This window comes from Mesoplodon bidens, assembly GCF_964165515.1.
Source record: "Mesoplodon bidens genome assembly, contig: HAP1_SCAFFOLD_178, whole genome shotgun sequence".
NCBI classification, from domain to species: Eukaryota; Metazoa; Chordata; class Mammalia; order Artiodactyla; family Ziphiidae; genus Mesoplodon; species Mesoplodon bidens.
Genome location: NW_027671948.1, coordinates 661,121 through 673,425, shown reverse-complemented (window position 1 = coordinate 673,425; position 12,305 = coordinate 661,121). Strand labels below are relative to the sequence as shown.

Below are 12,305 nucleotides of genomic sequence, written 5' to 3'. Positions count from 1 at the left end.
GGGTGGGGTAATCAAAGTGGAAGTAGCAGGCCCTTTCACCGCCAGGAGACGGGTAGTTTATAGTTGGGAGCGCCTCTAATTTTGCCGGAAACTCAAACCACTGTCCTTTCTCTGGTGTAGGCCTCGTAACTGGCTGTTGCTCTCAGACCTGCTCAAGAAACTGCAAATGTCCTCCTGCATATTCCGCTGCAATTTTCCAAATGTGGAAATTGTCACCATCGCGGAGGCCGAGTTCTACCGGCAAGTGTCAGCAAGTCTCTTATTCTCTTGCCCCAAAGACCTGGAGTCCTTTAATCCGGAAAGTAAGGAGCTCTTAGATGTGGTGGAGTTCACGAACGAGCTTCAGACTCTGCTGGGCTCATCCGTGGAGTGGATCCTCCCCAGAGACCTGGACTCAGACGACGCCTGGTGAGCTCGCCGGGGCCCGCCGTGTACAGTGTGTCATGGTGTTAATCCTTGTGCATATGTGTCCTAATACGACTATTTCTGTAAAGAAAGGACACGATGAGACACGACTCCAGTCGGAAGGACTTTGAAACATGTTTCTTTCTTTTTAAAATTTTAAGTCAGTTTTTATGAAGTTGTTAATAAAGTTTCTTTACTTTTCAATGTACACATGCTTCGGAATATGTTTGTTTTTACTCGGAACAATTGTTTCTTTTCTTTTTTAAGGAGAAAAAAAAAAAGGCAAAGGAGCTCCACACTTTGACTTAATTTCATACAAAGCTCCGACGACAGAGGCCATAACTGTTGAGAGTTGCTTTGGGGGCAAATTAAACCAGTAAAATTTTAAACTCTTCCTCCATATTAAAGGGATTGAATAAATTGGCCACTTTGGTGCACCTGTGTCCTGCGAATTGTCCAGTTGGAGATGGAGGTTTAGGAAGTGAGTTTCAGTCTTGTTTAAGTCTCTTCCCATCAGACTGGTCTCGTGATTTCCTACACACCATGTTACTTCCTGTCTACCTTTCCTTGGTGTTGTTCATGCCTGGATTATCTCCTGTACCTGCTCAAACCTTGGTCCATTCTCATTTGTACCATGGAAGTTTGTCATGCCGGATACTGTCAGAACTCATTTTACTTAAGTTTGTGTTAAGGTGCAAAGCACACGTTTTGTATATTATCTGTTTTTTGTGTTTGTCTATATTTTACGGTTTCGCTTCAAGAAAAATTATGGGAAGGGAAATAGCAAGATGTAAAGAGCAAAAAAGTCATCATTCTCTTTCAATTGTTAGAACATCTATCTGCAATCATAATTATGATGCACTGTGGTATGTGTTAAAATAGTAAATACATGTAACGTCCCGTAGGAGCAGCAAACTCTGGTGTTGGTGAGGGTGTGTCATGGAAGTAATCACAAAGCAGGTGACTGTTGGTTGGGGTCCTGAAACATTAGTGTGCCTTCCCTGTGTCCAGTAGTGGTCTGGAGGGGTCAGGAAGCCTGCCTTTGAATTTGAGGGAACAGAGGGTTTGTGGTCCTCTCTCTTCTATTGCTCTAGTACACTGCATAGCAGCAGTATACTGGGTTTACAGTTGACGTTTAAATCGCTGATTGATCATTAAGATTGGGATGTATCTTTGGAAATGAAAATAGGAAGAATCGTATGCTTTTTTTTTTTTCTTTTTTTTCCTATATCTGAAAAGGTATGTAGTACTTTGCTGAGTGGTTGGGAATAAAGTTTGCAGTATTCAGTGTATTCAGTTTTAGTATCTAAATAGAATTAAACTGTTGCTGTAAAGTGGAATAGCACTTTGTTACTGACAAGTTTTAGAATGCATCTGTTCGTCAATTACCTGTTTGGGAAGATTGTAGTTAATGATTTTGAGAATGTGGCTATAAACCTCCAACTGACTCAAGAAAAGCAAATAAGTCAAGATTGACAAATGTATAGGCTCTTCATCTTTTGTGTGTGTGGGTTTTTTTTTTTTCCTTTTAGTTATTTGTCAAGGTATAAAGAATTCTATCACACTTAAGACAAGTTAAGTAAACGTCACGGGGTGTATTCTGAAATGGCATGGAGCAGATCCCATGGCCTAGATCTTAAAGGTGATTTTATGTTTAAACTTTCATGAAAACATATGTGATTGAAACACATTAATATATTGATACAGAGGGCAGTTAATTTTTGTCTTTTTTTGTGTGTGTGTGTGGTACTGTTGTGGCCTCTCCCGTTGCGGAGCACAGGCTCTGGACGCGCAGGCTCAGTGGCCATAGCTCACGGACCTAGCCGCTCCGTGGCATGTGGGATCTTCCCGGACCGGGGCACGAACCCATGTCCCCTGCATTGGCAGGCGGACTCTCAACCACTGCGCCACCAGGGAAGCCCTAATTTTTGCCTTTTGATACATGTGAGCGCAGCTTTCATTTTGCTGAAAGAATATGACCAGTTTTCAGTTTGGGATTCTACCATTTAGGAAAGATAGTCCACTTAATTTTAGAAATAAGAGATTTAATATATAATACCTAATAATACTTTTATGTATTTTTTTACTGAAAACATTTATTGTAATACTGTGAAGAAACTATGCCATTCTAGTCTTCAAGACTTAAATGAATCAAGTGTTTATTAGCTGTTGTAGTTTTTAAACTAATAAAAGTCAGTACATCAGCAATTTGTAAATACAGTTTTTGAAATAATGCCTTAACAACTTTACAGTGGTTATAATGACTGTATTTAGGCCTAAAGTTAGTTAATAATTTGACATGAAGGCTTTTTAATAGTTTGATGGTGCAGATCAGGGATAGGTAAACTCTGGCTGGTGGGCCAGATCCAGCCCGTCGCCTGGCTTTGTAAAGGAAGTTTTTCTGGAACATAGTCGCACCCATTGTTTACGTGGTAGTTATGGCTCCTTTCACCCTACACCAGTGGGGCCGAGTAGTTGCAACAGAAACTGTATAGCCCACAAATCTGGAAATGTTTAAATTTAGATTTTAAAAATTGAAAACTTCTTTGAGCCTATACAGGGCAAGTCCATTGACCCCTGAGGTAGAAAACAGGAACTTGGGTGCGGAAGCCAAATGGCCTAGGTTCAAATTCCCTTTCTCCCATTTCATAGCTAGTGACCATGGGCAAATCACTTAACCTCTATGCCTCATTATGAGGTTTAAATGCACTTATTTGTATAAATAGTGCCTGGCACATACTAAGCTCTGTGTAAGTGATTGCTGTTGTTTCTGCTTGGAGCTTTAATAAGTTATTGTTAATAGAAAAATGACACTAATGATTTTCCTTATAGAGTAACAAAGGCACTTTGAGTCTTTTACATTTTCAGGAATGTAATAAGACTTTTTTCATTGACAGTCAGTGTTCCCTGTTACCAAAATTTACTTTATGAATATAAAGAATTGAATATCTTCAAGACAGTACTTTTGCTTAAATGTCAAACCATTATTTTCCCAAGGCACATCAAACTGGCTCTGCATAGTCCAGGCCTCTAAAGCTTGTGTGCACACCCTAGGTAGCATGTGAGATACATTTTGTAAATATAGTTTTTTAAATAATGCTTGAGACTTCCCTGGCGGTCCAGCAGTTAACACTATGTGCTCCCAATGTAGGGGGCTTGGGTTCGATCCCTGCTCAAGGAACTAGATCCCACGTGCCTGCCATAACTAAGAGCCCACATGCCACAACTAAAAGATCCGGCATGCTGCAACTAAAGACCCGGCACAGCCAAACAAACAAACAAGCAAATAAATAAATAAATCTTTATAAAAAAATAAGTAAAATAAAATAATGCCTTAGGAGTTAGGAAAAGAAAATATTAGAACATTTTTACCTTTGTATTATTTTTAAAAATCTGTGTAGTTTATCATGTACATAAATTATATGTATGGAACTTTGTGTATATAATTTGTTAATAAATAAGATGCATATTAAAAAGTTTTCTTATGATTTGCCCAGTCAGGTGTTTGGAGGCCATTGGAGGACAGGATGATGAAATATAGGGCCTCAGCAAAGATAGAATTTAGAACCAATTCCCTGACTTAGAAGATAAGGAAAATAATTCATAGACTGTAATTGAGTTGTCCAACTTTACATAAGTGTTCAGAAACAGGAAATGCAGTGGCTAGAATCTAATCACTGACCGAGCAGAATCTGGGTCACTCACTGGACTCGTAAACCAGAAGTGACTGTTGAAGTTCTCAGGTTGATGCTCCTGGCATATATGCTTGATCTGTGTGTGTGTGTAAATCTCTGACATAAGAAGCCATACTCAGGCACACCCTGTTTCCTTATTCAAGCATCTTAATTTCATCCCATTAAATCTTTGAAGTATCAGACTACCAGAAGGCATGAAGAAACCTGGGCTGAGAGTCTTCATTCCAGGAGACGTGATCTTGACTGCATGGCTGGTTTGAGGCGCATCACTCTGAACTGCAACCCGCTCATTGGTGACCTGGGTGCAAGTGCTTTGGCAGAATCTCTTAGTGAGGATTTATGGCTTAGAGGGAAATTCTAAAATTGAAAATATTGAATTTTTAATATGCTTAGCTTTTGGCATGATACTATTGTGATAGGATGTTTTAAAGCCTCATTTTACTGATAGCTTTTATTTTGCTTTTCAACTTTCTCTAAGAGTTGCATATATCCTTTACAGAAAATACAGAGTTACAAGAGAACCTATAATTTTAATACCCAGATATAATCACTGTTCATTTTGGCGTATATACTTTCAGTCTTTTTTTCTTCTACAAATATATATGTACACTTAGGGATTACAAAAATAGAATTGTAGTATACTTGCTATTTCACATTCCTGCTTTTTTCACTTAAAGATGTATCATGTAGTATTGCGTCGTATTGATGTCCCATAGTTTAATCAATTCTTTGCAATTCTATTTAGACAGTTTGCTTTTCCCTGTCAGAAACAATGTGAATACGTTGTATATACATCTCTGTGTCCATCGGGATTACTTCTGTAGAATAAGGTACTACAAGTGGAATGACTAAGTGTGACCTATTTTTAAGACATTTGATACACATGGCCAAATTACCACCCAGAAAGGCTATGCCAATTTGTAGTCCACCCCAACAGTAGATGGGAAGCCTGCCTCTCACAAACACTGGCCTGTAGCACTTGTAAAAAAATGTGAAACTACAAAAATGAGTACCTCTCCATTTTCTATGCAAGTGGGATTACTCCAAATTTTATAACTTTTTTCAATTAATTTAGTATGAGCATTTTAGCAAGTCAGTAAATTTGCATCTCCTACATCATTTTTTGTGATTGTTCAGTATTCCATTATATGAATATGCCACAGTGCACATAGCTTATCCATTCTTGTATATAAGCTTTGTCCAGTTTTTCAGTTACAAATAGTACTCTGATATATATCCTTACCTATATCTCTGACTATTTCTTTTGGTTAAATTCTTAGAAAGAGAGTTGTTGGATCCAAAGGGTATAGACATTATTTAAAGGCTTTTCTTACAGAATCTTGGCTTCATCTGATAGGAGAATAACCACATTTTGTTTTATTTTGTATTCATTTGATTGACTGGTGAGGTTTACTGGCTGTTTGTATTAATTTGGCTATTTGGTTAATTATACCCTGTGTCCATTCTTAGTGTAGTGAGAGTTTGTAAGGGTTGTATCATATCCTGTCAGATCCGTATGTCTGACTTGCTATTTCTATGTGTCATGGGGGTGTTGAAAGACTCCAGTTATTTTAATGTGATGGTCCACACAACACTTAAACAAAAGACTCATGATAGTTTCCTTTCATGTAATATTTTTTAATACCTGTGCTTTAGTGATGATCCCTTTGGTTTAAATGAGTAGGTTGTTCAGCCCCAGAACTACTAGAATTCATGATCAGTTTTTCTGGGTTTTGTCTGACCTTTTACTGCGAGGGTTCTTGACTATCCTACTTTCATGATAGGTTTTTAGTATGTATTCTCTATTCACACATTGTTGAAAGTTTTTATTATTTGTATCCTCTTAGATTTGTCTTTTTTTCCTCTAAAACTAACAGTTATTACATTTCTTCTATTTTGTTTTCCCCTTTGAACTAGTTTCAAGTGTGATTTGGAGCTGAAGATCATGATCAAAAGAATGCAGTGCATTTCTGAGCTCCACCAGGTTTTGCTTGTGAGGTTTACATGCCCCTGCCGCCCTTGCTAATTATGAACTGAGATTCATTTTGTGATGCTTTTTGCTCATAGGTTATATACAGTTATTCTTCAGTTCTGTAATTGTAAAATACGTTGTATGATTTATTGGTACTAAAGCCAGGGTTATCACTGCACATCCAAGAAGAGGTTTTTAAATTGGATTATGCATTATGTGTGTGCGTATATGTTTCTGTTTTTTTCCATACCCAAAATTACAAACCTGCCATGACTTGTCTTGTGCAGGACTCTTCCACACGTGAGAAAATGAGAGTTGTCTATATGTTAAATCTGTAGAGTTAGCAAGTGACGTTTGTCTTTCATCGAAAGCACTTGACCTGCAGCAGTGCGGCCTCACCAGTGAAGGAGCAAAGGCTTTACTAAAGGCCCCTGAAACCAACAGAACTCTGCTCGTTCTGGATATAAGAAAAAATCTGCTTGTTGGTATGTGGTCACTTTTTTTAAATTGATGAACACATAGCAAAACAAAAACAATTTGTTCAGGTATTGACAGTTTTTTAAAACTTAATGTGTTTAACTTTCCTCATCATATACAGTTGGCCCGTGAACAACGTGGGGTTAGGGGTGTCGACCCCTACACAGTTCAAGATCTGGGTATAAGTTTATAGTCAGTGGTTCCACATCTGTGGATTCAACCAACCTTGGATCATGTAGGACGATAGTACATATGTATTGAAAACTATGCGTGTGTCAGTGGACCCGCGAGGTTCAAACCCATGTTGTTCAAGCTTCAACTGTACTTTTCTAGTGTTGCACTTCCCTTATGTTTTTAGCAGCTACTGTACTAACTAAAGTGAATTATACTTGTCAATTTTTCTTATCTCTACTCTGAATAGAGGTGAACCTAGATACTAAGCCTGCTTCCACCAAGAGCATTCTTTCTTTCCTGTGCAGCCTCTGAATTCTTGCCAGGAGTACTTTATTCATTTGTCAGATTCACAAGTAATTTTGTAATCATCTTCTGTGTGCCAGATACGGGTTTAGGGACTAGGGATAAAGCAGTGAACCAGACAGACAAAAGTCTTGCCCTCATGGAACTTACATTCTAGTGAAGGACATCAGATAGAAATGAGTAAACAGATAAGTCATATAATTTTAGAGAGTAGGAAGTGCAAAACTATCTTAATGTAAGGAGAGTGAGGGAGAGCAGGTAGGACTCCATTGGATAGGTTTGTTAGGGGACAGCTTCACTGGAGAAGTGGCATTTGAACGGAGACCTGAATGAAGAGAGGAGCAAGCCATGGAAGATGTGGAGTAAGCACATTCCAGGACAAGGAGGCAATGAGTATGTAGGCATGTAGGTGGGTGGAGTATTTAAGGAAAAGCAAGGAGGCCAATCTGGGCAGAGTACTGAGTGAAGAAGAGTGTGGTATGACATGAGGTCAAGGAGCTAGCCAGGGGTCTGCTCTTGTAAAGTCTTGAAGGCCAGAGTAAAGATGTGGATTATTCTAAATGAGTAGAGGGGTTTGAACTGGAAAAAGGCATGATCCAAATCGTATCTGAATAAGGTGACCTGGTATAGAGAAGGGACTTGGGAGGATAAAGAAGAGGAACAGGGGGCTTCCCTGGTGCCGCAGTGGTTGAGAATCCACCTGCCGATGCAGGGGACGCGGGTTCGTGCCCCGGTCCAGGAAGATCCCACATGCCGCGGAGCGACTGGGCCCATGAGCCATGGCCGCTGAGCCTGCGCGTCCGGAGCCTGTGCTCCGCAACGAGAGAGGCCACAACAGTGAGAGGCCCGTGTACAGCAAAAAAAAAAAAAAAAAAAAAAAAAAAAAAAAAAAAGAAGAGGAACAGGGAGACCAGTTAGGAGACTATCACAGTGCTCCAAATAAGAGATGTTTATGGCCTAGGTTAGGTTGGAAGTTTGCAGCAAGTGAAAAGTGGTTGAATTCAGGTTGTGTTTTGAGGGTGTAGCTCTCAAGACCTGCAGATAGATGTGAGGTATGAAGGAAATAGTAACAAGGAGACAAGTCGTTGATGATTATGTGTGCAACTGGGTAGTATCCCTTAGAAGAAGGGAGCTGATGGGAGGAGCAGCTTTTGAGGGAATATCAGGACTTGGTTTGTTATCTTGGATGCCCTGGTTTGATATCTTAGATGCTCTTTAGGTATCTAAGCGTCTGGACGGTGCTCAGACTGTACTTTGTATCCAAAGGTATCCAAAGCCACTTCAGATGCAAAATGTTTCAAGTTGACCTTTGCTGCTGCCAAAATAGTAGCCACTGTGGGCAGTCTGCAAGATGGCATCTTAGGTTTCTGAGGAAGAAATTAGAATACACAAAGGGGGAAATAAGTGTATAATTATATAATGTAGATTTCATATTTAAATGTCTGGGAAAAGCAATAATTAGTTGGCTTTTGGTTTTAAATGGAAATAGCCACTCATTGGAAAATAATTACTCTAATTTCAATTCATTTTACTTTAGATCATTCTGTGATGAAAACAGTTACCAAACAAGTTCTCCAGATAGAAGGAGTGCCAAGTCAGAGGTATATAGCATGTTTCAGTTCTCTTGGAAGAATTTCTCTTTAATGGCTTGGTTTTCTTTCTTTCTTAAAAGAAAATTATCAAGGTACTTTCTGCCATCTTAAAACTAAGATTTGAGTCAAATCAAATGGCTTTTCTGTTTTTGAAAATGTTGTGTGATGCTTTAATTTAGGTTCCCAGATATGCAGATTGAAAACCTTTTAACTTTTTATTTTCTGTAACATATTATCGTTAGTCACAAATAGTCTTTTTTTTTTTTTGGTGATAAGAATGAATAGCAGGAGCAGCATTTGTGAAACCAAATCTAATATGAAACTGACTCTTTCTTGTGAGTAAATTTGAATATTGAAACAGCAAAACAATAAGGTTTAATAAAAAGCAAAATAAATTTTTTATGTTTATGATCTGCCAATTTCCCAGAAAGGGTTTTGTGGTGACTTTAGTTATATACCAGATACATTAAAATCACCAGTGGACAACACATCTTTTATTCAGGTGCCCTCTGAAAGTTTTAAAAATTTGTTGACTTCGTAACAATGAACGGTCCACTTTAAAATGGTTAAAATTATAAATTTTCTGTTTTGTGTCGTTTACCACAATTTTAAAAAAATGTGTTGTTTGAAGATTTTTGGGTTTTATAAAGGTATTAGCATAAAAATGAAAAATTTAAAAGACCACCTCTAATCCCATTATCCTATCAAGCAATATTTACATTTTAATTTTCTCTTCCTGCTGTCTATAAACATAATTCCACATAGCTTCAATATAATTTGCCATTCTTATCTTTTCATACTAAATTTAAATTCTGTGATTCATAGTTATACTTTTTAACATTGCATTCACATGGTTTCATTGAGTAGGTCAATTTTTTAAATTGGTGAAAAATTGGAAATAACCTCAAATAAACTATTGTAAACATCTTCATAAATACAGCTTTTTTTTTTTCTACTTCAAGTTGTATGTTTTTGATTCTCTATTAATCAACTTGCTTGGACAATAGTGTATTAAATAAGTTGTTAAGAGTGTTTATGAAGTCAAAAAAAAGCTTATGATCGTCTGCCAATTGTTATTTCAAGAGTGATATTTTATTTTTTTTAAGGTGAAAATTACTTGCTTTTATTTATTGTTAAAACAACTTTATGAAATGATTTGCAATGCAAAATGTGGAAAACTGCTTTGAATAACTGGGAAAATAGCTACAGCATGGGAAAACGTATGTAAACAAACTTCACTGCCACCAAACTAGAATCTACTAATTTATCTCAGATGGCATCACAGAGTAGCAATGGCAGCTTCTGGTAAACGGAGAAACAGCAGCAAAGTCCTGCAGTGAAGCTGTGATTAATTACCAAACTGAACTGTTCACTCCACTAATCCTACAACTTCCCTACATTTATCTGTCTATACATTCCTACTTACTACAGGACAAACACCCACCGAAGTGGTTCCAAAAAACAAATGAGATAGAAATTCACAATTATAAAACAAATCCAATAGAAGGCAGTGGAGGAAACTGGGAACTACTGCAAAGTTTTACTGTCTAGTCCAGGTGATGAAAACAAAGTTTTTCTTTCAAGGCTGACCACTGTCAGGAATGAAATTAAGTATCAAAACTCTCCTCACTTCTCTAGGAGTGATTCTAGCTCTTCTTGCAAAGAGCTGAGCTGCTCCTTTTCTCGGTCTTCCTTTTGTTTCAGTTCATCCAGCACAGCCTGAAATCTGTTCTTGAGAGCCAGGTTCTCCACTTTCATGATGAGATCCTCCTGTCGCTTTGCCCTGTCCTGGGTCTCTTGGAGCTTGCCTTTCATGTTATCAATCTGTTTCTGAATTCCCATAACCAGCTGATTAGTTCCCTCGTTTTCTTGGTGGTGTTCATCTGACTCATTTAGCTTGTGCTGTAGCTGCCTTTCCAGATCTTCCTCAGTGTCAATGATGTTTATATCTTCTTCATCTTGATGCTGTGTCTCATCTTCATCTTCACTGCTGCTGCTGAGGTCATTGAATATCTCCCGAAGCTCATCATGTTCTAATGAGTCATGGCCCTGCCTGTGGCCAGACATTCCTGGGGAAGAGATATCAAGGCCTTGACTTTCTGCTTCTTTTGTTTCATCTTCAGCAATTATTTCCCAACGGGTACTGACAGCTTCAGCATCTGTGCTCAGCAACCGCTTTACTTCTTTTTCCACATCTGGAGACTCAATATATTTCTTCTTTGCTGTCTTACGGAACCTTCTCTTTCTGACATTTTTTAGAGGCAGAGTAATTCCATGGTTCCATATAAACTTTTTCTCTTTGTCCTTATCCTTTTTCTTGCTTGCTTTGGGATCAGCAGTGGCAACTGGTTCCTCAACAGGAGGATAGAGATCACCATCAGCTGTACAGACAAGCATCTGAGAGATATCAGCTGTCTTGTAAAAGGTTTTTTTATCAATGGTTTTCAAACTTTCCATAACACATGGCAGATCTACCAATTTTGACGCCAATGGGACCTGGTCCACTCTGACAATTCCATGACGCCCATCAGGGTGTAACTCAATTGTCAGTCTGTCCTTCAGGTTGACATGACCAGACTGTATCGCCCGCCTCACAGTAGAGGCATACTCCGGAGGTAGGCGTAAGATAAACTGGCTCTCTACTTCGTGAGGAGCATCATCTTTGCTCTTACTCATCTTTACTTCTTTGTGACTCAGTTTTTCTCTAATAACCACTTGTTGCACTAAAAAATTTCAGCTATTTCAACAGAAAGACCAGTTCTTTATAAATTGACGTCTTTAATTACAAAGAGTTCTAGGTAGAAGAGCAACTAAGCGTCTATTCGGAATTAAGTTCCAAGTCTTTCTAAATATGCTGTGACAATACCAGTCGTTAATGACGCATTGCCTTACTCAGGTCCATTTAAATCTGTTAGCTGCAATGCCAAGTTCCAACCTCTAGATAGAGGTTGTCCTGCCGCTGCAGGACAACGCAGGGAAAGCAAATGGCGGCTCCTACGGAATGATTTTCGGCACAGAAAGTAAGGCTCAGCAGATACTCCCAATCCACAAACTCTCCCGGAACAAAGATACGCAAAAAGCGGGGCGTAGTGAGCTCTCTTCGCCTCGGGTACTTACAATCCAGTGACGGTTATAAGTCCAGTTTCTCCGGACAGGCGCGAGCGGGAAACGAAGCCACTCAGAGAAAGGCGGCCGGGAGCCGAGAGTCTCCTTCCGAATTCCTTTGTTCTTCCCGGCACTTGGCAAAGCGATCCGCTGATTATCGGTGAAACGGCTGAGGACGGGCAACGCGAAATCTCGCCAAGAACCGCAGCTCCGAACGCCAGATTCTGCAACTCCGCAGCTCAGGCGGCCTCCGTCCGTTACAGCAGACCTAGCCGAGAAAAAACAGCTGCGTCACCACGCGAGACCGGCAGCTGCTGTGAGTCGCAACACGCCTCGGGCGGAAGTGCGAGCTGCCCCAGCGCGCGCAGGCACAACGTGCGATTAAGCTATCCGGCGTCTTGTCGTCTCGCGAGAACTTAGCCTTAAAGGGATGAAGACTTTCGCCAAGAGCTGTTGGTTTAAAAGTATTTAGAGGAAACGGTTCTAAGAAGGACATGGATTCTCCCGCGCGCCTCCGCTACCCGCTCCGCTAAAGAGAGTGATATTTTAATAATCAAATAGTACATTCAAAGAAGTTAAGAT

At 39.3% G+C, this 12,305-nt stretch overlaps 1 protein-coding gene across 1 annotated transcript; it reads right to left on the bottom strand.

Moving 5' to 3' along the window:
- Positions 1-9,379: 9,379 nt before the first annotated feature.
- Positions 9,380-11,465, bottom strand: LOC308610758 (transcription initiation factor TFIID subunit 7-like). Its single transcript, XM_081259775.1, has one exon. The coding sequence runs from the start codon at positions 11,292-11,294 to the stop codon at positions 10,245-10,247; it is 1,050 nt and encodes a 349-aa protein (XP_081115901.1). The 5' UTR covers positions 11,295-11,465; the 3' UTR covers positions 9,380-10,244.
- Positions 11,466-12,305: the final 840 nt, after the last annotated feature.